Source organism: Callionymus lyra, chromosome 8 (assembly GCF_982586985.1).
Source record: "Callionymus lyra chromosome 8, fCalLyr1.hap1.1, whole genome shotgun sequence".
Classification (NCBI taxonomy): domain Eukaryota; kingdom Metazoa; phylum Chordata; class Actinopteri; order Syngnathiformes; family Callionymidae; genus Callionymus; species Callionymus lyra.
Window position 1 is genome coordinate 6,977,883 of NC_141825.1, and position 26,910 is coordinate 7,004,792.

General features: G+C 37.8%; 1 protein-coding gene across 3 annotated transcripts in view; it reads left to right on the forward strand.

The window, feature by feature from the left end:
• Positions 1–26,910, forward strand: part of reln (reelin) — a 101,413-nt gene that overhangs the window by 22,755 nt on the left and 51,748 nt on the right. For all 3 annotated transcript variants that reach the window (XM_087797268.1, XM_087797270.1, XM_087797269.1), the window contains exons 3-4: positions 10,976–11,114; positions 20,994–21,064. In XM_087797268.1, coding sequence (XP_087653394.1) covers positions 10,976–11,114; positions 20,994–21,064 — 210 coding nt within the window. The remainder of the gene's footprint in view (positions 1–10,975; positions 11,115–20,993; positions 21,065–26,910) is intronic.

Below are 26,910 nucleotides of genomic sequence, written 5' to 3' on the forward strand. Positions count from 1 at the left end.
GATTCTGAAATAAAGAGGCAGCCAGTGAAGAGTTTTAAGGATCTGGGAAATGTGAGTTCTTCTACTAGAGCGGCTCAGAATTTTGTATGAACTGCAGGCGAGACGGCTCCTTCTAGAACATCTTAAAAAGACAATAGACTGAGTTTAAGTTAAAACAACGCTAAATACTTGGTTTTAAGCTTAAAAATACAAATACTTTCAGATCATCATCTTTTTGGTTCCACAGATATCGGCCGTAATAAGCGTCTTCTCAGTGACTTTTTTTGTTCTGGGATCAATTAAAAGTCGATAGAATTATGGTTCATTGACGAGAGGTGTTTCTTTTATCATAGTAGAGAGCAGTGGGTGTAGGCTACGAGTCACACTTGTTGTGGTTCTTGGTGTTTTTCCCAATTTCAATGTAACCTTTTTGGTGCCAGAGAGAATGAAGGGAGATATGGAGATAAAGAAAGAAAAGCTTTGACTCAGACCAGATGCCTATTTTGGTCCTCCAACTGCAAGTTAAGTTTATAAATACAAACGTAAATACGTATTTAGTTCAAAGCCAGTGAACATGAAGGTAACAAGAAAGACGATCCCCTGAAATTAACGCAGAGAAACATCTGTTGTTCCCTAAAATAAATGATGCAGCAAAAATGTTTATTGAAGTGTATTCATGCGCTCTTAATTTCCTTTGGCATTGAACTTTTGTTATAATGCATGTCACTAGTAAATATGTTACTTTTGTTATTTAGAGCTAACTGTTGGTTAGTACTTTATATATCATAACCAGGTTTAAAAAATACAATCGAGAACCCGCCGCACAGAAAGAACACAAATGTCTATGATGGATTATCACGGCCTGAAAAGTGTTTTTTTACAAAAAGATGGTATTTTCTCTGAAGTCACATTAGCTTGTGGCATCGAGACGCTCATTTGAAAAAGTTAGTGAAAATAATAACAAAAAAAAGAACTCTGTACTATTAATTTTTTACTATTTTTATCTTAAGGTCAGTGAATATAAAACCGACATAATACCCGCCCGTAGTACAAAAAATGTGAGGCACCACTGATTCTTTGTTGGCCAGTTTTTAAATTTCCAGTTAATTAAATTATGATATAGAGTTACCCTTTTTTCCCCTTAATAATTGTATGATTTATATTTCAAATAATGTATATAATTAATATATAGTAATTTTATATCCAAAGAAGTTTCACTCAGGATTAGTTTTCATAAATATTTAAGTCATTTCACCATCATACTGAAGGTTTTTTAACTTAATCGTTCTTTTTGATTTGATTGATGACAGACTCCGTATTTAATGTGGCCCTTAAAATACTTTTATTTTTCTTCTAAAGTAAAATAATTGTACTTGTGTATTGGGGTGTAAGTCTGGATCAGATCACTGATGGAAGGTCTGACCATGAATAGATCTGAAAGTAAGAACCAGAATTTTAAAATGGATCCTGAAAGAAACTGGCAGCCAGTGAAGAGTTTTAAGGATCAGAGAAATGTGAGTTCTTCTACTAGAGCAACTCAGAATTCTGGCTGCAGAGTTTTGTATGAACTGCAGGCGAAACAGATCCTTCTTGTTTAGACACTAAAATAAACTGTTACAATACAACTAGAAGACACAAACACATGGATTATAAGTCACCCAAGTACTGACTCAGCCCTGGAACATTCATCATCAGTCGCAATAACCAGAGTTTCAGTTTTGTCCACATTTATCTGCAAAGTGTTTCCACTCTGCTACAGTGACTGGTGGACGATAAACTCAAGCCATCTTCTGTCTGCATGAATAGTTTTTCTCCCTTTGAAAGTCGGCCAAAGTCATTATTGTTTGGTTGCCTCCCAGCATCCCTCAGCATCTCCCTGGATCAACCAACATATCCACATGAACGCGTCGAGGTCTTCTTGCATCGAGCCTCACCAGCGGCTGCTCACCTGTCGCCGCCGGACCCTCATCTCTCACTCCACACATGTGTGTCAGGACACAGCCCGGGAGTTGTTTTTTTTTATAGTCGCCACGACGCCGGGGCGATCAGGGGGACGTGGGAGGCAAGAAATTAGCACAAGTCGAGTCGTATTAATTAATCTGGAGCTCAAACTGTTAGCGGAGAAGTCGCGTTGAATCAAACGTCAAATTAGACGAGTGAAGACGTGGTAAGTGTGTCAAACCGCGATGACACACGGACAGCCGGCGCTCATGGCTTCCATCTGATGGACGGAGCGGAGAATGTCGAGTTCTCCGGTGACTTTGCCACGATGAGCTGCTCCTGAGGCTCTTGGATGGTTTTCCACGAGCCGCGATTCATCAGGAGGTTCTGAAGGATTTCTGCCTGTTGAGTCGAGTAATCTTGAGTCTGCATTTAATGTCACAAGACTCATCCAATATTTTACATTTCAAATAGAATGATGTTAAAACTGTTTTAAAAAAGGACAACAATGTCGTATTTAAGAATCGTTAACTTTCAAATGTTTTTGTGTACTTGTATGCAAAACTGTTATTTATGTGTAATCTAGTTTAAAAAATCATGTTTATCTCATGATATTTTGGTTTTTCAAATATCCATATTTGACCATCATCGCAATCATAAAAAAAAAAGACAAAAAGAAAGCAAACAACAACACATAATAAGAAATTAAATAAATAATCAAAAATAAAATAGATTTCATTTAATAATAATCTAAACATGTGTCATTATGTATTGTTAATATTTATATATATTTTTTATAAATATTATATTATTGACACTAAGGAGTCAAATATCACATAAAAAAACGAACAATATTATTGTATATTTTACTATAATTATTACATAGTAAAAGTAAAAAAGAACCAAAAAATAATGAACGATGCATAATGAAAATCAATTACAATAAAAAACAATTATAATAAAAAAAAAAGAAATCTCTGACAGATCAACTGTCATACCATGATTAGTGAATGTTGTAAAATACTCTTAATCTGTCACTGACTATTTACATTTTTTATTTCATTTGTTGCTCACATTTAAACACTGAAATTATTTTTTTTTTACATTTATAATAATAATAAATAAAACATTCTGTGATTTTCTTTCATTCATTAATCATTTTGTTCCACTGATTCCCTTCGTGAAGCTAATCCCAGCTACTTGGGGCGAGAGGCGGGGGACGCCTTGAATAGACCACACAAACATTCATGTACACACTCACACTTACAGACAGTTTTTCAGTTAATAAACCTTTTTTGACTGTGGGAAACCAGAGTTAGCATAACTTAGCAATGATTTAATGTAAGTATTATGTTCATTTGAAAAATAACTATTAGTATTTTGAATCATTCCACTCGTGAACACACACATAATCCATCTTTATTGCAGGGACTGAAATGTGGAGCAATTCTGCTTATTTAAGGAGCAAAACTGTGCTTTATTTACGTTTGCTTACACATTCATCATTTTACGGGCGTACGAACGATCACAGATAAGTGCAATTATATTAAAATATATGCTAAATATTTGCATGTTTCAGCTGGTTGGAGTCGTCATGGCAGCTCTTTGTGTGTGTGTGTGTGTGTGTGTGTGTGTGTGTGTTTGTGTGTGTGTGCCTGCAGGAGTTCACAGATGATGGATGAGAGATGCTGGGAGTCATAATGGAAAAGCTAAATGAAAGAGCATTTGTTTGCTAATGTATTCATATGAGCTGAACTTGTCAGTCTCGAGACATGTTTAGAAAAATCATCTCATGAAAAAGAAACGTTCTCAAGATGACATGAACTTCAATCCCTGTTGTTTCCTCAATGAATGTTCACAAGAGATCAATACATAGATATTCAACTATAAGTATTTAAGACAATTAAGAAAATGAGTGGTGTCTTTTCTTATGTTCATCTTTGAATCCTTTTCTTTTCTCTATTTCCTTTGATCTATGTTCTTTATGGTTTCACTTTGTCATCCCTTGCACTTTGGTCTTTTCGATTTTCAACCGTAATCAAACAATTTTTAACTATTTTAAAATATAAACAAACTATTTTCAACTATAATTTAACTATTTTCAACTATAATGAAACCATTTTAACTATAATTCAACTATAATCAAAACATTTTCAACTACAATCAAACAAATTTCAACTATAATCAAACTATTTTCAACTATAATCAAACAATTTTCAACTATAGTTAAACTATTTTCAACTATAACCAAAACAATTAAAATGTAATAAAACAATGTTTCAATATAATCAAACAATATTCAACTTTAATCAAACTATTAAGTTTAAAAATTAGTCTTATTTTTCATATATTTCATATATATCATTTGAAATTTGTTCACCCCACATATATATATATATATATATATATATATATATAAGACATATTTACACTTGACTTTGTGTAGCTTTTTTTCTATTTTCATCATCTCATCCTCCGTGGATCTTCACCCTGCCAGACCCTCTTCACCACCACAATGCCGCCGAGCCGTTTCCATGACAGCGTGATTGGCAGATGAGAGATGGATGTCGCTCCGTCCAGTGTCAAGTCGTTTTGCTCCGGATCTGCTGCTGCGATAATGACGCCTCCTGAAGATGGCGATACAACGAAATCATGGGATCACTCCAACTACTTAAGCTGTCACTTTGGCCTCTGATGTGTCACTTGTGTCCTGGAATGTGTTGACGGCAGAATTATAGTTATAGTTTTTGACAAACACTCACAGGTCAACAGGTGTGTCACGACAATAGTGTCAAACAGTGACTTTCTTTTCACAAATAGCTGTTGTTTTCCTTCTTACAGATCAACATGGTGGTATCAAGTATTTATATTATACTTTAGTATTTATACACAAAGTTCTTTTCATCAGTCAACATCAGAGTCCAAACAAAATGTCCAAACAGGAAGTCTGGTTTTGATTCTGTCTTTTCATTCTTGGAGGCTCTAACTTGTCTCTGTTTGTTGTCCTTCATCAAACTCCTACTTCAACATCAATCTTTTTTTAAACATTTCTTTATTGATTTTCAAGGTATAGAAAAACAAAAAACAAATGAAGTAAGAAAGGAAAAACAAAAACACTACAACATAGATAACACCACAAAAAGATATCACAAATACGTCACAAAACACATAAAAACAGAGTTTCACAATCTCATTCGACTCTTCAACTTTTGCTCAGACCAAAGTTCAGTTGACACTTCTTTCAAGGAAGTTGTAAAATAAATTACATTTTTTATAAAATATGTCCATTATTAGGGCGCCTCACAGCAAGAATGTTGCTGGTTCAATTCCAGGCCGAGCCAACCTTTCTGTGTGGAGTTTGTATGTTCTCCCCGTGTTGTGTGGGTTTACTCCGGGCACTCCGGTTTCCTCCTACCGTCCAAAAACAAACAGAGATTGATTGAGAACTTTGGGAAAAATTGTCTATAGGTATGAGTGTGTGTGTGAATGGTTGTCTGTCTGTGTGTGCCCTGGGACAAACTGCTGTCCTGTCCAGGGTGTCCCCCGCCTCTCGCCCTATGATACTGGGATAGACTCCCCGGTCTGGTAAGGGAAAAAGCGGTAGACAATGAATGAAGATTAGGTAGAACTTTATTGTTTCTGAATGAATGAATGTCCATCAGGTTCTTTCTATTTATCCATCCATCCATCTATTGATCCATCGCGGGTTAGATTCCCCACTCAGATAGACCTACTACATATTTTGTTGAGGATTAAAAATACCATTGTTTATGGTCATCATCTTCTTAAGGGAACTAAGTACTGCAATGTGTGAGGTTTCAAAGTCAAAGTCTGTGGGCCACATCTGGCCTCTAAAACTTAACTGTAGCCTCCACCCATATCTCAAGTTCCATTCTGGACTGCAACAGTTAAAGTGATACAAAACCCACCACTGGCATCGTGACTGAACACAGGTTAGTTGCAGATACAAAGGACGTTGCTTGCTAGTGTGGTTTTGCTAACAACCTTGTATCAGCGTAAACGATGAGCTAGCGGCGAACAAAACGTATATTTATAAAACAGGAAGTTTGATTTTGAATATTTTCTTTTCATTCTTTGAAGCTGGATTTACTTAATCATCCATGTGTTTGTTCTCTTCAGACTCAACTCAGTTACTCCTATTGTTGACGTCCACCATCTCCGTCCCTTTTATCATCGTAAACACTGACGTCTACTTTTTGAGACGTCTATTTGACAAATAGATTGACACATCCTGGTCCAAATGTTATAGATGAATGACGATGGAACTCCAAGAGTCGTCGTCGACGGCGACAACGGTTCGCTAATCAACAACAGTCACTGATGCTGCACTAGTGTTTAAATCGGATCAAGACACATCCACGTTTATATGCTTTAAATTCACGTTGTCGTCGACGTCCACGGCAACTACACACAACTATACACAACCGCGTCGTCGTTGCCGCCCAGATGTCAAACGGCGAAGATTGATTTTGAGCGACGTCGTTAAATGTGCACATGAACCTCCCTCTGACGCTCTGGGAAGCATCACAATGGCGCTGGATGCCAGGGAGACTGGCTCCTGCTGCTCCCAACAGTGTGAAGTCGGTGCCAGGCTGAGCCACCAAGTGCCCATCTGCTCCTATCACACACCATTCTCACTCCATTTATTTGACTCGTTCGCTGCTCTGCTGTCAGGAGCCAGACACAAGACACAAGTGCTACCGTGTTCAGATGTCGACGACCGCTTCGTTTTAACTTGAATTTGAATGATGCGTTTTTTTAATGGACGCTCCTCTGTCTTTGCATCTTGTAGTGTTATTTATTTATATGAAGGACAACGAGTTAAACACCAGGACGAGGTCAAACTCCTAGATAAGAGAATTTAAACTGACAAATTATATCTTTAATTTCCAGATTCATCCACACTGTGTATCAAGTTTATTTTTTGTATTTTTTTTATTTGTATGTATTTTATTAATATATATATATTTCCTACATAAACAACTTTGTGTTGTTTGTTTTCTCTTTTAAATCTAAATCTTATGTATTTTCTACTATTGATTTATTTACAATAATGATAGGAGGCTCTGGGGGCCAGTCCCAGTTTCTTAGGGCATAAAGTTGAGGGACAACCTTGTGTACAAATGAACAACCATTCAGAATTTAAGCAATTACTTTGAGTGTTTTAGTTTCTATTTGTACTTTTCTATTTATTTTTATTACTTTTTGTATGAATGTAAACTTCTAATGTGTAGTCAGGGGTCACCAGAGCCTATCTCAGCTACTTGGGGTCAGTTCTTGGGGGGGACAACAAGTTGCAAACCTAGTCACACATAGAATGTTTTAGGATTGTGGGAACAAACCAGAGTTCCTCCGAGAGAAGCCGAGTCATCATTCCTTCGAGCTCAAATTGAACTGTAGCGACACCATAGTACTGACCTATAACAATAATGACAGTATGAAGTACCCGATACACTTTGTTGCATATATGAGATCTGAACCTTCTGACTGGAGCCTGGAGACAATAACAAGTGAATCCTGCCTGATCGTAGCCAAGTACTCAGAGAGATTTTCTTTGTCTCTTGACTTTGGCAAGATGAACGGAAAATTCCTTAAAGTCTTATCTGCGCTCGCAGGAGAGCTGGCACCTCCTAAAAATAGACCAATGCAGTGAAGACACTGCTGAGTGTGGTCCAGCTGACTCGCGGCCGGAAATTAAATCAACACATTTCTCAATTGTGGCAGAGTATGGAGAGTTTTAGTTGTTTTTGTTTCAAAGCTAGAGGTATCAAGATCGGAGAGGTTTTTAATCGTTACCAATTTATGATACGTCGACCTTGTTAACGTCAACTAATGTGAAACTCTCCTCCTGACTCAGTCCTGAAGTTTGGGCTTCACTCCTGCTCCAACCAGCTGTACACACTTTCGCTTTGTTTGTACAACGAGTCCTTTGGAGGTGGAGACTTCAGGGATTGGACATGTGGTGACAAACCTCCATGCTTGACCAATCATAGCAGAGTGGGTGTGGTTATCCTCAACAAGATTTCATCTCCGAAAAAAAAGTTTGCATTTTCAGTGGGCGGAGTAAATCAAACAATTTTCAACTATAATCAAATAGTTTTCAACTATAATCAAACAATTTTCAACTATAATCAATCAATTTTCAACTATAATCAAACAATTTTCAACTATAATCAAACAATTTTCAACTATAATCAAACAATTTTTTACTGAAATCAAACAATTTTAAACAGAAATCAAACAATTTTAAACAGAAATCAAACAATTTTCAACTATAAGTAAACAATTTTCAACTATATTCCAACAATTTTTAACTATTATCAAACAATTTTCAACTATAATCAAACAATTTTCAACTATAATCAAACAATTTTCAACTATAAGTAAACACTTTTCAACTATATTCCAACAATTTTCAACTATAAGTAAACATTTTTCAACTATATTCAAACAATTTTAAACTATAATCAAACAATTTTCAATTATAATCAAACATTTTTCAATTATATTCAAACAATTTTAAACTATAATCAAACAATTTTCAATTATAATAAAACATTTTTCAATTATAATCAAACATTTTTCTACTGTAATCAAACAATTTTTCAACTGAAATCAAACAATTTCATCTAAAAATGAGTCTTCTTTTTGATATATTTTGTAAGGTTTGTTCAGCACACATAGAAATATAATATAAAGACACATTTCCACTTTTCCTTTGTGTTTCCTTTTTCTTCTTTTTTTAATCTCCACATTCAATTCGAATGTACTCCTGGTGATCCACAGTAGTAGATGTTGTACAAATAGATCATTAAGAGCATAATAGATTTGTCTTGTTGACATAGTTAAACTTTTAAAAAACAGTGTTAAATTAAATAAACAAGGTGTAACTTGAATGTTCTGGTCACTGAGCTGCATCTACAGGACTAGTCAGGTAATATTAGAAGATTTCGATGATGAAACATTCATCTACGGTTTCACTCGTTACTGCCTTCGGTCAAGTCCAGCAATGTCAAAGCTCCAATTTCTGTCTCCAGCTCCTCAATTGCCGGTTGCTTGAGTGGAACATTTGGGATTTGGATTTTATGATTTTTTTTCATTCTGTTTCTCTCTCTCAACGGCCAGACATGAAAGAGGCTGGTTTCGTTATTTGCCTTTTTTACGCATGAGTGTATTTTACAAGAGGGAATAAAAAATTCTGTGAGTGGCTCCCAGTCTTGTTGCTGCTGTGTCCTGAAGTGCATCAGCCTTTCTTTTCATCTCCTGCACGGCTCTCTTTCTTCTGCTCCACCACACCATCCTTCACCCCGTTTCCACCTGTGAACCCCCGTGGCCCCTTCTTCTCTCTGGAACTCATAGTTCTTCAATAGTCGGGTGTCAACTGTCTTTGAACGTTCAGGTTTTTACGATGATTTGCTGAAACTCTAGCGCTAGACATCAACCTGTGCAGGGTTAACCTTTTTTAAGGAGCTGAGACGGATGATAAAATATCTGATAATAAATAATATATCCGAGAAAATAACGGAAATATTACAGTTACGAGTTTACTTAAGACATTTTTTATTCGTGCAGGCTTTTCCTTGATTTTCTGGAACTCCTGTGTTTTTCTCAGTATTATCTTGACCTTTAAAGTATATATTTTAATGAGAATTGTTTTGATTGTTTAAGCGCTTTGGTCTGAGAAAGTGCTATATAAATACAAATGACTTACTTACTTACTCACAGTTCAAAAAAGTTTATTTTAAATTATTTTTATTTATTTATTTAGAACTAATATCGAAATATTCGCGGCCTCTAGATGGCAGCAGTCATTACGTCCTAAGGGAAGAAAGCAATCCAATGCGAGGTCCCGTCTGCGACTGAGGACGAGAGGATACAGTGAGTCCAGCACCTTTTACACCTGATGTTTGGACATATTTTGGTTTGAAAATAAAATGAAAGCAGTTATGACTTCGTCAAGAGTCATGTGGTCTGTAAATACTGTAACACCAGAGTCAAGTACTTGACAATACTACACATATACCCTTGAAACTACAGTATCACAACATATTGTACGGTAGACACTTTATTGTAATCTGTATCGTCAAATTCCTGACAACATGGGACCATATTTGTCAGTGCTGTAAAATTCCAGATGCAACATTGCCAAATGCAGTTGAACTGTTCAAAACAACTCAATAATTAAAATGAAGATGAAAACTAAAATAATGCATTGAATTTAAGATTACAGTTAACAGGTTAAAAAAGGAAAATAATAAAATTGCATTAGACTTCATAAATAACATTATACAATAAAAACAAAAAGTAAAAAGCTTGAGCATTAAACCAGTGCGATAAAATAATATAACCACAATAAAATTAAAAAGATGTTGTTTGTTAAGATTTGACTCATAATTACATAGATTTACAGAAAATATAAAAAAAGGTCAAAATCTTATGAATTGTTGCTTTAATAAAATTTAGAAAAAAAACTTTAATGAGCATTTTTCATTACTTTGGCCAGTTAATCTAGATGTAATTTGTGCAAGGACACAAATCAACACTTGCTCACACACACACACACACCCACAGAGACAGTCGCACACATAACATTTGCATAATGATCCACACATTGATTAGAGGGAAATTAAAGTGTCACCGTTATTAATGTTTTCTTGTGAGTGTGATTATCATCCGCGTTGGTTACACAACTTCATGCATCACTCGTCTCAGTCATCACAACCGGCTTCGTCTGATTGTGTTCTTGAGGTGCGTCGTCTTCGCTCTGCCGCGACCACGAGTCGACCACGAGTAGCAAACACTCGCGAGCGTCTGATGGATGAGTCCGACCTCGCTCCAGCCTCCGTGTCGTCACAATCATCGCCGGACACGTCGCCTCATTAATGGCCGGGTCATTATCTCGTGGAGAGTTTTCATAGTGAGCGATGATCGACAACATTCGAGGCGCCGGGAAAAATTGATGCGACTGGAATCGACGCAACGACCTTGAAAGTGTGACGACAAACCCATGACTTCCTGTCTCTCTGTCTCACAGGCGTGATGCCGGAGCGGCAGTTCACGGGAACGCAGTTCGTTTGCAGCGTGGTGGCGTCGCACGTCAGCCACCAACCCTACACCAGCTTCAGCTTCGTCTGGATAGCTCCGCCCCCTGGTACGGGGTGCGTCAACTTCCTGTGAGTCACTACTTCTTTCTTTTTTTTTACACTTTTGGTCTTTACAGACTCAAACATGAAGTCTCTTAAATATAACTTATTTAACTTGTTTAAGTTTAATTGATCCACTTTAATTGAATACCTAGTGTTAGAGTTTTATTTTAAAACATGTATTTCAATCTTTAATTCAAGAGTTGAGTTATGAACTTATGAATGAATGAAAATTATATAAATTGGTAACAATCATGTATATCCAACTGCCTCTCGAGTGTCTAATTTTATGTTTAAAAAAGTTAAACACAGTTTTCACCTCAGGGATCTCATGACCTAATTCAATGAGATGGTAGAAACTGCCAGATCTGATTACATTCGGAAACTGGTAACAACAAATAAGGAAAACCCCAAAGTGTTGTTTGACACAATAAATTCTCTTGTGTGTCCTGCTCCTCAAATCACGTCTGTCTTCTGTGAAGCTGACAGCAATGCATTGTTGAGATTTTTCACTGACAAAATTAAGTTGATCAAAGAGAAAATCCCTCCCCCTTTTGTGTGGAACTCCTGCTGTCACTGAGCCCGTCTCCACCTTGTGGGCCTTCTTTAAACCTGTTACTCTGGCTGATATCTCCGCACTGGTGAGCATGATGAAACTCTCCTCTTGCTCGTCCGACGTCCTTCTGTGTAGGCTCTTAGTTAAAGTGTTTGATGTAATTGGCCCGTGGGTAACCAAAATGTAAACCTCTCCCTATCCACAGGGTTTTTATCCCAATGCATTTAAACATGCCATTGTGGAGCCTTTACTCAAAAAGCCAGGCTTAGACCTGACTAATCTCAGTAATTTCAGGCCTATTAGGACTAACTTATTGTCCTATAATCATAATTATAAAAGATTTTCCTCTTATAATTATCCATCGGAAATTTGAAGGTGAATCTTAGCGATATATATGAAATGTTGGGTGGAAAAACCACCTTTAATTGATTATTTCAGAATTATCATTTTCACACACGCACCTTATTTTTCCTCCTTTTATCCTTACACGGCCCTTGACTTACAGCCTGGTGCTGATAATCATTCACGAGCCGTCAGAAGCAGAAGAAAAAAAAAGAACGAAGAGAAAAAAGGCTGGATTCCAATTAAACGCCCTCGGGCAAAGTCACAGGAGAACGGCGTTAAAAGGCCAAGACCTTGAATCATTTACAAGTAGAGTCATCCTTCTGTGAGATGAAGAAAAAAATCTGTTGCATATCTTGGACGATCAGCGTCAGCCCTCGAGCTAGTACCTGTTCAACGTCCGTGTTTTCAACAAATTTACTTACAATCGTCAGCACATTCTGATGAAGAAAACTTCAAAACCACTGAGATCATTATCAACACCATCAATTCTCCATGAGCAAAAACTACAATTTATACTTATTTCAGGTCATTTTTGGAGAAAAAAACGTTTCTTTTTATATTACTTAAATTATGTTTTCATACTTTCTAAATACTTGTAGTAGGACGAATAAAAAGAAAAATACAAATAGAATCAAATAGTTTTTTAAACAAGAGTCTTATTAACTCACTGCAAAAACAATTATCTCGACGAGGAATTCTACAAGTTGTACTAAAGAAATAACATAGATAGAAATAACATAGATAGATAGATAGATAGATAGATAGATAGATAGATAGATAGATAGATAGATGGATGGATGGATGGATGGATGGATGGATGGATGGATGGATGGATGGATGGATGGATGGATGGATGGATGGATGGATGGATGGATGGATGGATGGATGGATGGATGGATGGATGGATGGATGGATGGATGGATGGATGGATGGATGGATGGATGGATGGATGGATGGATGGATGGATGGATGGATGGATGGATGGATGAAACCACTCCTGCCCCCTAAATCAGAATTAGACAATCTAATTGCACGAGGAATGAATGAGTCCCTGAGTCTATTAGTGTTGCATCATGGGAGGAGCATTCGTGCTCCATCTGCTTCTCTGCTCACTGATGACAGTGTTCAGAGGATGATGTCATCATCCATGATGGACAGTAGTCTCTTTAAAAGCATTTACGATACATTTAGTCAAATCGTGGGCAGATTATGAGGATTAGGTGTTTTTCAAAGTATCGTTACTTTGTCAGCGAAAACCAGTCGCTGAGTCGAATGAAACGCAAATGTGTTTCTAATAAACATGGTTTAAGTATAAAGATAATCCAGATTAGTGCGGTTGTTGAAGCAGATCTTGTGTTTGTTTGTTTTTTTCAAACTGCAGAATATTTAGAAATGTTATGTTTTTTTTTATGTATTTGTAAATAATCAATGTTTTTAATAATAATATTGTAATTAACATCTTATCATCCACTTTATGTAACTAACTTAACCTTTGAAAAGTATGATGTATAGATGTAAAATAAACAAACTTTAATGTATAACCTTTGTAAATAAAACAACACAATACAAACCTTTATTAGCAACTTTATGTAAAAATATATATTTGATTTATTTTATTTTATGAAAAAACACTTTAAGTGAAATGTACGACATATTTATCCAGTTAAAAAACCCCGAAAAAGACTAACTTATTTTAAGAACCGAGAAGAGAGATTTTAAACAATAAGAGGTCGATTAATTATGAGCCGTGATTAATTAATCAAATGAATGTTTTGTTTTCTCCTCGTTTCAATTATTTATTGATAAAATAGTCTTTTAATCGTTGAACGGATGCAGATCATAAATGAGATTAACGCGATAACAGTAGCGTTTTGAGTGTAATTAATTAATCGTGATTAATCGCATCATATTAAACCCATGTTAATATGATTGTCGTGAAGCAGACATGTCTTTACGTGGCCATGAGTTCTTCAATGAAAGACTCAGACATGTCCTTCGCTGCCGCCACGACAACACCGCTGGGGTCGTGCAGCAGTTTTACGGTTGTGTGTGTGTGTGTTGTTGTGCGAGTGTTGCCGGCCACACATCATTGTGTGATGGAGTGCGTTGACGCGGCCATTCGGAGGAACTCATTTTCTGCGCGGCTGTAAATCGTCGCTAAAGCAGGAGACCTTGGAGGAAGCGAGGAAGACGAGATGAATGAAAATGTAGAGATTATTTTCATCACTCAGTGATTCAAATGAAGTTTAGTTAAAGTAAAGTAAAGGTTATTTGTAAAGATATTTCTAGACCAGGGTCACAAAGCGCTTTAACAATCAAAAACAATACACAGTTAAAGTATATACTTTAAAGATCGAGACTACATAAGACAAACACATTTTTCTGCAGTAGTTGCACTAGAGACATGTCTTTGTCAAATACAACACCCAGGTCTCTCAGGCTCAGTTTGACAGACTGGCCTAAGTCACCCAAGTACTAACTCGACCCTTAAACCAAAGTTATAAAAAATGTTAAAGTCAAATTCATGACATTGTTGTTATCCATCGACCTCATTCCGTGTGAGAGTAAACACCAGAATAAGGAGTGAAACGGCCTCAGGACACATGACTCCTCCAGCTGTGACCCTGGTATTGTCGGCTTCCCAAAATGTTGCTCTCAGAGGTGATGATGGTTAAAAGCTTCTCTGGTCAATGTAAGGAGTCGCTCACCAGTCGCCGCTATTCTTCGCTGCTGTGTCGAGCCTCAGGGCAACATCGCCGTGACTTGTGTGGGTGTGTGTGCGTGTGTGTGTGTGTGTGTGTGTGTGTGTGTGTGTGTGTGTGTGTGTGTGTGTGTGTGTGTGTGTGTGTGTGTGTGTGTGTGTGTGTGTGTGCGTGTGCGTGTGCGTGTTCTTACTTTTGTTTGGTTATGACTCCCCGTGGGATTCAAACAGCTGCCGGTCTGGACTTCTTTAATTACCGAGTGCGGCCAATTGTGTGCGAAACGCTGGAGTGTGTAGCAGCATGTGAGCAGGTGTTTGTGTGACTGTGGTAAACACATGTTTTTAAAGAAAAAAAGGAAATAAACATTTTAGTTTTATGTGTTTGACTCATAGTTATCATCTGGAGCAAAAAACAACAGGACCCTAGAATTTAGTTATTTTACTATAAAGTTTAGTAAAGTAAAGTTTCATTTTTGCTAAAATATAGATTGATAGATAGATAGACAGACAGAAACAGACAGAAACGGACAGACAGTTGGCTGTGTGAACATTTTTGTATCATGTGATCATTTATTTATGTCGTGTGAACTTTTTTGTGTGTCATGTGAACATTTATTTGTGTCATGTGATCATTAATTTATGATATGTGATTATTATTATTATCATTTATCATTATTTACGCTGTGTGAACATTTTTGTGTGTAATGTGATCATTTATTTATGTCATGTGAAAATGTTTGTGTCATTTGATCGTTTAGTTATGTCATGTGAACATTTTATGTGTGTCATGTGATCATTTATTGATGTCATGTAAAAATGTTTGTGTCATGTGAAAATGTGTGTCATGTGATCATTCATGTATGTCATGTGATCATTCATTTATGTCATGTGAACATTTTTGTGTGTCATGTGATCATTTATTGATGTCATGTGAAAATGTGTGTGTCATTTGATTATTAATTTATGTCATGTGAACATTTTTGTGTGTCATGTGATCATTAATTGATGTCATATGAAAATGTGTGTGTCATGTGATCATTCATTTATGTCATGTGAACATTTGTGTGTGTCATGTGATCATTAATTGATGTCATGTGAAAATGTTTGTGTCATGTGATCATTCATTTATGTCAAGTGAACATTTGTGTGTGTCATGTGATCATTAATTGATGTCATGTGAAAAAAAATTGCGTCATGTGATCATTTATTTATGTTGTCAGACCTTTTTTGCATCATCTGATCATTTATTTATGTCATTTGAACGTTTTTTGTGTGTCATGTGATCTTCAATTAATGTCGTGTGAACATTTTTGTGTGTCATGTGATCGTTTATTGATGCTGCGTGAACGTCTTTGTTTTTTTAGTTTCTATCACTAAACTAAGATGTTAAATGTGTATATTTCAGATCAACATATTATATCCCAGATTATAAGTGTGTGCAACATTAAGGTCAAGGGTCAAAGTTCAGGCGTCAGACTGTCAGCTGACCTATTAACACCCCGCAAGCATAAGTCTATTGTATTGATTACCTATAGCTTCTGTTCAGTAGTCAATACCTGCTGAACAGAAGCTGTTCAGTGACAAGAGAAAAGTGTTTGATGGTTTAAGGAGATGTTCCAGAATTATGAGGGAACACGACAGAGAGAATGAATTCAATCTCATTTTCCCGCCACAACAGAGTAAATCTGACACAGTCCCACCATATAATTCCAATCTTCATACATCACACACCGTCTCACGAGACAGCAGCCCTTATATCTGCTAAACTTCTCACCGTCAATCCTTCCACTCTCAAGGCCAAAACTTCATGCTCGAGCAGCAGTCTCAGGAAATATGATCTTTATTGAGGCAGTTAATGATGTTTTTAATGAATATTAATACATTCACTCACAGAATGTTGAAAAAAAAAATGTATAACTATATTCAAACAATGTTCAACTGTAATTAAACAATTTTCAACTGTAATCAAACAATTTTCAACTATAATTAAACAATTTTCAACTATAATCAAACAATTTTCAACTGTAATCAAACAATTTTCAACTATAATCAAACAGTTTTCAACTATAATCAAACAATTTTCAACTGTAATCAAACAATTTTTAACTATAATTAAACAATTTCCAACTGTATTCAAACAATTCTCAACTGTAATCAAACAATTTTCAATTATATTTAAAAAAAATTAACTATAAGCAAACAATTTTATACTATAATCAAACAATTTTCAACTATAATCAAACAGTTTTCAACTATAGTCAACCAAGTTTCAAGTATAATCAAATAATTTTCTACTATAATCAAACAATTTTCAACTATAATCAAATAATTTTTAACTATAATTAAACAATTTCCAACTGTAATCAAACAGTTTTCAACTATATTTAAAAAAAATTAACTATAATCAAACAATTTTCAACTATAATCAAACAGTTTTCAACTATATTGAAGTTGTTTCAACTGTAATCAAACAATTTTCTTCTATAATCAAACAATATTCAACTCTAATCAAACAATTTTATACTATAATCAAACTATTTTCAACTATAATCAAACAATTTTCTTCTATAATCAAACAATTTTATACTATAATCAAACAATTTTCAACTATAATCAAACAACTTTATACTATAATCAAACAATTTTCAACTATAATCAAACAATTTTCTTCTATAATCAAACAATTTTCAAGTGTTATCAAACAAAAGCTGCTAAACCTGTTCTATCTTTCATTTCTTGGTCCATTTTAAAGAAAACTCTTTCTAACCATGGCCTGAAAGTTGAGCGTCAACCCTGAGGTCACATGATTAACAGAAAACCATGGTTAATGTTTATGTATCGTCTCATGAGTCACTTTCTTTGTGTGTCTCCATGTTTGTGTTTGTTGTCCAGCAGTGATTAAATGTCTGCAGCTGCTCCACACAGCAGACGAATCAACAGTAAATCATTGATGAACGACTCTAATGATGATTATGCAGCAGAAGTTGATTCATGATTATGATTCTAGAATCTACATCTTTGTGTTCAATGAAAACTTTGATTCATTTACATCCTGGTTACAAGATTGTGTTGGCATCAGCTAACTTGATGGTGTGTGTTTGTGTTTAGGTGTATGTGTGTGTGTGCCAGTGTGTATGTGTACATGTGTTTGTCCTCACATGTTTAAATGTGTTCATATGTTTGTGTTTTTGTCTAGGTTTGTGCATGTGTGTGTGTTCGAGTGTTTGTAGGTGTTTGTGCTAGTGTGTATGTGTGCATGTGTGCATGTGTTTGTGTGTGTATGTGTGTGTGTGCATTTGTTTGTACGTGTGTGCATGTGTGTGTGTGCATTTGCATGTGTGTATGTTTATGTGTGTAGGTGTGTGTGAGTGTGTGTCTAGGTGTATCCATGTGTGTATATGTGTGATTGTGCATGTGTGTGCTATTGTGTGTAGGTGTGCATGTTCGTGTGTGTTTGTGTGTGTGCGTGCATGTGTGTAGGTCAGTGAGTGTGTGTCTAGCTGTTTCCATGTGTGTATGTGTGTATGTGTGTGAGTGTGCATGTGCGTTTGTGTGTAAGTGTGTGTAGGTGTGTCCATGTGTGTGAGTGTGCATGTGCGTGTGTGTGTAAGTGTGTGTAGGTGTGTCCATGTGTGTGTGTGTGTTAGTGTGTGTGTGTGTGTGCAAGTGTGCTAGTGTATTTGTGTGTGTGTAAGTGTGCTAGTGTGTGTGTGTGTGTTTAAGTGTGCATGTGTGTGTGTGTGTGTGTGTGTGTGTGTAAGTGTGCATATATGTGTGTGTGTGTAAGTATGCTAGTGTGTGTGTGTGTGTGTGTAAGTGTGCAAGTGTATGTGTGTGTATGTGTAAGTGTAAGTGTGCATGTGTGTGTGTGTGTGTTTAAGTGTGCATGTGTGTGTGTGTGTGTAAGGATGTAAGTGTGCATATGTGTATGTGTGTGTAAGTGTATGTAGGTGTGTCCATGTGTGTGAGTGTGCATGTTTGTGTGTGTGTGTGTGTGTGTGTGTGAGTGCAAATGTGCTAGTGTATTTGTGTGTGTGTAAGTGTGCATATGTGTATGTGTGTGTAAGTGTGTGTGTGTGTATTAACAGGGAGCTGTCAAACATGTTCCTGTGGGATACTTATCGCCAACAGCAACATGTAATCTAACATGGAAGACATGTTTGGTAATTACCCACTCCAGGCTCTTTAGGGAGCTCTTTGAGTGACAGCCTGTCTATCTGCATACACGTTAAGGCCGTGTGTGAGTTTGTGTGTATGTATATATATGTGTGTGTGTGTATGTGTGTGAGGGAGCGAGAGGGCTTGTGTGTTAGCGCTGCTTCTATTTTACATGCCTTGATATTTGACAGCAGATTGTATGAAGGACACGACCATCTAAACCCATCTTGTATTTTAAGAAATTTATTTATTCATTTTTAAATCGTATCCCTTGTGCACTTGCTGCAGGATTTCCTCATATTACTCATATTAATACTCAATGTGGAGTAATATTAGTATAACTCCCTGAAACATATTGACTTACCAACAACTAGGTGTGTGTATCGTGAAGAATATCTAATATATGATACGTATCATAATAGAGTCAACTATACTATATATCGGGATAGTGTAGTAACAAGGATATATGTAAGTAAGTAAGTAAGTCATTTTTATTTGTATATATTTGTATGGCGCTTTTCCAGACCAGGGTCACAAAGCGCTTAAACAATCAAAACAATATTCAATAAAGTATATACTTTAAAGGTCAAGATAAAACTGAGAACACAACAGGAGTTCCAGAAAATCAAGAAAAAGCCTGAACAAATAAAAACGTCTTAAGATGTTTCTTAAAGGAGTCAGTAGACTCCGTGTAGTATTGTCGAGTACTTGACTCTGGTGTTGCAGTATTTACAGACCACATGACTCTTGACGAAGTCGTAACTGCTTTCTTTTTTTTTCAAACCAAATGATGTTCAAACATCAGCTTTAAAAGCTGCTGGAGTCACTGTATCCTCTCGTCCTCAGTCATCACCAGGATCTCTCTGGATTTAAGTGTTCCTTTCTTTGAACAAAATGTCAACTTTATAATTCATTTATGTTCAAATGGACCAAAGGTTAACAAGAAAAAATGTTTATGAAAAAAAAACCCAGTGGATTTAATATAGTTTATTTTATTTAACAATTTTTCACGTTACCTGATCAAGACATGGACGAAGGTGCAACAAAACTGGGGTCTTGATCTGTATCAAAATATTTTGGTCAAAATGTGTTTTAGTTTGTTATTGTAAAATGGTTGACAAAAAAAAAGCGACCATTCAAGTTTAACTTGAATCTTTTGAAAATTATTTTTAGATGAGCGTTCGAGTAAATATTTCAGGCACATTTTGTTGCATGTTTTATTCAAAAATATCAAAGTCTTCCTCCATTTCTGAGCGATGTCTTGAATTAACTATGTTTCCTGTGCGGAAACAACTGCTCTTTACTAATGAATGACACGACGGTGGATTATTTATGAGTGTAGATGAAGCAGCAACACATGAGTGGCATGTTCAGCTGGAGGGGGAAGGAAAAGGTTAAGTAAGTAAGTAAGACAAGGCTCTTTGTGAAGCGCCTTTCTAGACCAGGGTCAAGGTCAAGACACATGAGACGAACACAGGAGTCCCAGAAAATCAGGGAAAAGCACAAATAAGAAGCTTAGGAGCAACAGCCTGGAAGGATTTCTCTCCTCTGGTCCGGAAGCTTGTTTCAGGAACCATCAGTAGATTCTGATCCACAGACCTCAGAGCCCGAGCTGGGGTGTAAGTCTGGATCAGATCACTGATGGAAGGTCTGACCATGAATAGATCTGAAAGCAAGAACCAGAATTTAAAAATGGATCCTGAAAGACACTGGCAGCCAGTGAAGAGTTTTAAGGATCGGAGAAATGTGAGTTCACTTACTAGAGCGGCTCAGAATTCTGGCTGCAGAGTTTTGTATGAACTGCAGGTTAATACATAAACTATAAACGCTGTACCAACTGAATTCAAAATGTAATCAATGAACCACTTTGTTTAAGGAAACAAGAGAATATTCTGTAGAGGCTGAAAATAACATTTTTTAAACCTTTTATTTTTTAATTTCCTGATACTAGAGTTTAACATGGAAATATATCATAATTCTGTTCCACTGTCCAAAACCTTTAAGGGGGAAACAAGTATATTTGCTAAGATCTCATTTAGAAACGTGATATTTAAGGTTTTAACAATTGTAAATGATTATTTATTGGTTCTATTTGTCAGAAAATACTTTGAACTTGACTTTTTTTCCCCTCATTTTTATTCTCTTTCAGAGCGACTGCGACCCACAGAGGTCAGATCCTGTTCAAGGACGCTCTAGCACAGCAGCTCTGTGAGCAAGGAGGTGTGTATATACGTTTTCACTTCCCTCTCGGGAATGTATTAATGTTGTTATACATTCATTTATATGTACTTGAAACTACCCTAAAAAAAACATGACATTTTGAAACCCAACTTTCTCTGAAGGGAAGTAAATTCAGAGGGAATATTGGTTTCAGAATTCTTGACATTGGTGTGAAGCCCTTTTACAAATTAACACAAGCCACTGAAGTTCTTTAAATCTCCATTGCTTTGTATGTCTTACACACTTTAAATTATATCAAAATTAGGGGTCTTATGCCCCCCCACTGAGCCCCCTTTCCCCCGACCTGATCAAGCTGTCCTCCCCCTAAAACCTTCAACCTGATGTCAGAAGTCGACACACTAATATTCAAGAGATTTTTAAGGGGGTTATAGGGCTTTAGCCCCCTTTTTTGCCTCCCTGAAAATTAAAAAAAAAACAGAAATTTTGTGATGTCACTTACTTACTATGTATTACTTATGGTAGACATTTCATTGAAATTAGCCATATTTGAAAATTTCATAGTGGTCTTCTACCCCCGATGTGCCCCTTTTCCATTGACCTGACAGGGTTTACCTCCCCCCTAGAACCTTTAATGTGAGGTCAGAAGTCTACACTTGTATTCAAGACATTTTGTTTTTATCTAAATTGGACACATTTTAATGTTCAGGGGGGTCTTCTCCCTTCTCTCTGCCCCCCTTACGATCAAAAAAGGAGCTGAATTATTGTAATATCTCCAATTACTGTGGAATTCTTATGGTACATTTTATTTGGACATGTTTGGAGTTTCATGTGGCTCTTCTTCCCCCCTTGCGCCCCCTTTCTCTTGACCTGACCCCCCTTAAACCTCCCTGAGAGGTCAGTTGGACTACATGATCATTTTCAAGACAGAGGGACTTTCTTTCATGTACTTGACAACATTTTAACTTCCTGCCGAGGGAGGAGTTTTTCTTCTTTTCGTCTGGAGATTTCATATTTTCAGCTTAATTTCAGCCCATGATGCTTAAGTCTGGGGGGGGGGGTGGGGGGGGGTTTCACTCTCTCGCTGACTGAAGATTTGTGCATTTGCTGGAAACGCTGCTTATATCAACTTCCCGCGACAGCTTTAAGTATCTTTTGACAGACGGAGCCGTCGCTCTCCGCCCGCTGAGAAGGTATAATTGCTTGTTTACAGGAACCAAAACTTCCTCTCTGCACAAAATCTCAGCTCAAGTTCCACATGGAAGGGATCGTTATCCCTCGCTCCGTCTCGGAGGAGAATAAAAGTGTTGCGGATCTTGAATCTTGGCTCCACGAACAATGGTTCTGTAGCTCCCGGAGAAAGATCTGAAGGCCTCGGAACCGGTGACGGAGACACTTGTCTCTTCACTACTGACGGTCACTTCCTGTAGCGCAGTCACAAAAGGCTCGTCAAGGTCTGGGGAAGGTGGCGAAATGTTAACCGGAGAGTGATGGAGTGGCGTCGAGTCGGGGAGGCGTAAATAACCGTTAGCGTAATGACAGCGAAGAGGACGGCGCTAACGAGAAACCGAGAGGTCGTAAAAAAACGGAGATGATTCGAGTTTTCCAGCGGATAGTCGAGCGATTAAAGCTCCATTTGAAAATAGAAAATGAGAAATAAGAAGGATTAGGGTTTGATTGGGCGGCTGACCTTGTTGGAGGCTAATTCCTTGATGGCCAATAAAGGCGCTGGTCGTTTGGGTTTGCTAAACTGTGTCAGGGAATTTGACTCGCAAATGAGCGACGAACAGGCTGAAGGCAACAGAAGGCTGAAGAAGAGAGCCGAGGGAGGGAGGAGCCCCAGGAGTCAACAGGCTCTCGGATCCTTTTCTCTCCTGGACTGTCCGGACCGTCACTCACAATAGACTCACAATAGACTCACAATAGACTCACAATAGACTCACAATAGACTCACGTAGACAGATAGATAGATTGATCCCTCTGGAGGTCTCCTTCGGGAAGTTGTTTTTCCAGCTCACAGCAACACAGACGATAGATTCATGAAACAAGAACAAAGAGCAACAAAAAGAAAGAGCAAGATGACACAATCTAAAGATAAAGATAAAGAACATAACAAAGAAAAATAACACAGACAAAAGATGCGAAGATTAACATGGAATAGAATCATCTTTTCACTCCACTCCTGTCCCCAAACTGAGAGTTATAAAGTCTAATAACACAAGGAATGACTTTGATGATTGTCTGGATTCTAAGCTTGTACGGATTGCTTGTGAATTATCTGCTGGGCTTCGACCCACAGTTAATAAAATCCATCATCCCGTTGACCTGGTCTGGGTTCACTCATTTCCAGTCGACAACCTCTGGTTCTTTCTTCAATAATGAGTCCCTGAGTCTATTAGTGTTGCATCATAGGAAGAAGTATTCGTGCTCCATCTGCTTCTCTGCTCATTGATGACTGCGTTCAGAGGATGATGTCATCATCCATGATGGACAGTAGTTTATCCAGTGATCTCCTCTGCAACTGTCACCAGTGAGTCCAGCTTCTGCAGAGGAGCTTCCTGCAGATATTCAATTATCGAAGCCTCCTCAGAAAGCACAGTCTACTCTGAAATTTCTTATATACATGGTCTGTGTTCAGTGTCAGACGTGATTCCTGACGTACTTCGGTCGATCAGTGAGGTAGTCTGAGATCCAGGAGTCTAGGCCAGTGCCTCAGTTTTGATCATTTCTTTTGATGGAGCTCAGCTATTCTTTTTTTTCTTCCCTTATATTTGTCTCACTCTCATCCGGGCAGCGATCTTAAGACCTTCCTCTCCCTTGAGGATCAAACATGAGACCCCGTTTCTCTACTGTAAGTCCTGGCATTAGATTTCCAAAAAAAGAGACGAGATCAGTTCATGAAGCTTTGAACGACTGGAGGAAGAAATCTAAAGCAGGATTATGATTCCACGTGTCGGAGATCAGGCGGGGAGGAGATGGACGACGAGAAGGTGATCGTTCGGGATTATATTCTTCTTACTCCACTGGCTCTGATGGACTTTTCTGTTCATGGCACTAGTAAGTGTGACTTCAAGACGTTCGGCAGAAGGATTGTGTCGAGTCGTCTCCGGGCTGTCGTTTCCCCAAAACTTTCACGGAGATCCCAAACTTTCTTTTTCTGTCATGTCGTAGCTCCCGTCTCGACTCTCCCTCGGTTCCCGTTGTTCCTTTGATCTACGGTCGGCGTCGGCCATAACTCTTTGGAGGCGCGGCGGTTTCATTTGTCGCCTCTGACGGCGTCTCGCTAAATTGTTTGGTGTTTAAAGATGATTCAAGTTGTGATGCGGCAGAAAGTCCGGTCGCGTTGAATGATGTCGAGTTTAAGAAGGAAAGTATGAAATACTTGCTGGGGGGGGTACGTGGTCGTCTGGAGAAAGAAGGTGGCGAGCACAGGAGGGCGGGGCGGTCGTGGGCGTGGAGTGACCCTGCAGGTCGTCCATCAGCCGTCGTGTCCTGACAGTCGGCGCTCTCATCTCGGCGTCCTGAGGTCTTCTCATTTTCAGCCGGGGAATAAATCTGATCTTTATGTGCGAGGCCGAGTGCGAGGCGACCCAGATGGATTATTAAACAGACGTATAACTCAGAGCGGCCCGTCGCTCCCTGAGGGACACCTGATCACGCTGCTTCAGACGACGGATGGGTGGCCTCCTGCCGCCTGCCGCCGCTCCTACCAGCAAGACTTACTGCCCTCTCACCTCCTCATGCTCTGCCACGCTTCAAATCATCACTCAAATGACTCTTTTTTTTTCATCCATAATAATTATAATTATTATTATTGTTCAGAGCGTCACTTACAATAGACGCACAATAAACGTACACTAGACTCACAATAGACTCACAATAGACTCACAATATACTCACAATATAATCACAATATAATCACAATAGACTCACATTAGACTCACAGTAGACTCACAATAGACTTAGAATAGACTCACCAAAAAATCACATGAGGATCACATGATAATGTGGTATCCCTTGTGTTGTCTCAGGGTCAAGGTGACCTGAAGGCCCGAAAACAAATATGTTTGTGGTATCCCTTGTGTTGTCTCAGGGTCAACGTCAACAACCGCTCTGACTTCCATAAATACATATAGATACATTTGTGAGGTCATTGATCTTGACCCAGAGACAACACAAGGGATACCGTAAACATATTTGTACATGGGCTTTCGGGGACCTTGACCCTGAAAAACCACAAGGCTTAATCTATAGAAAAATTATAATAATTTGAAGTAATTTTTTATATTCAAATGCATTCTTCTCTAAATTTGCTTCTCAAAGTTGTAGCTCCTGCAGGTGACCCTGGAGCCGAGGGTTTGCAGACCCCTGACCTTGATGTATAAAATACTAGGTGTTGATCTAAATGTCTTGACGATAACAATGACCTCTCATCGAACAACTCCATCAGTTGAAGGATCAAATATGGACGACTGTGGCAGACGACCCCAGTGAAAGTTCAATTTCAGTTTCAATGTAAACCAGATGTGGAACTACTTTCAGCTCCTTTCGTTAATTGTACGGCGGCTGAAAGAACGCCATGAAATTTAAAAATAAAACAAATTCCAATTGAATTTAAACCAGATTTAACAATTATTAACCGCGTCGTGCTGTGAAACGTTCTCTTGGCGTAAAGAAAAAAAAGGTAATAACGACGGGAAGGATGAACGAAGCCGAGCTCTTTGTTCTCCCGGTGATTCTTTTAATGATCAGTCTGAGCCCGCACAAGGAATTCTGACCTGCAAACCACCTCTTCTATTTTTCATCGTGAAACAAGAGCGTCCCGGTGAGTGTAATTGCGACCGCTCCACATCAAATGCGTTTTTTTCTATCCTCAACGCGGATGTGAGTCAGACGGAGAACAACCCGGAGAACAAGGCGTGTTGGAGGAGTGGGTGCAGTTTACCAAGAGGAGATTAGACTCGTGGCCGGGAAGTCTGTCGAAGCTTATGCTCAGTTTGTCAAACTCTTGAGCCCGACGTTGTTTCGGATCTTTTCCCTTTTTAAGCTCGTTCTCTTTCCATATTTCTACATTTTTTTGGGGGGGAAAAAAGTTCTTGCGCGGACAAGTGTGTGCACGCCTCACACAAAAGTGTGCGTTCCTTCTGCGAGTATTAGCCTCCGCCGCGGCATTAGAGGAGATGAGCCTCCAAAAGAGGAGGCTGTAATTGAAGTCTTTAAGAAATTGAGACGGGATTAATCCGAGCGGAATGAGAGTTACAGTCTGCCGGCGTCGTCGGGGTTGAAGCCGAGGGAGACCGAGGGGACGCGCTCGGAAGGATTTGTTTGATAAAAGGGCAGCGGGATGAGTTTTTTTTTTAAGATTTAAAGCAGGGGGTGTCAGACTTAATCACACCAGGGGCCGGAATCTTTAAGAAGTCCGAGGAACTTATGAGTGTGATTTTTGATATTTTCCTATAGTTTAGACAAGGGATGGGCAATTAAAAGTCTTCAAGGGCCACATTAAATTCTGGGAATGTTGTTAGGGGCCATAGAGCAAAAATAAAGACGAGAAAATCCCTAAAAAAAAAGGACATTTGTCATAAGGCCGTGACATTTATTAAGATAAATAAGCTTCAATTTTATTCTTGTATATATGAGTTTTTTTCAAAACATTTCTTCAACTAATTAAAAAAATATATTTTGAGGGATTAATATATATACTCAAAAAATTACACACAAAAAGGAGGGAAAAAGTAAGTTTTATGTGACAAAAGTAAATGAATAATAAATACAAAATACACTTTTTAATGCATTGAAACCATTTATACATGATCATACTTTGACATTATGAGGGCCGCATAAATACAGTCAAAGGGCCTCATGTCTGGTTCATACGAATTATCTCG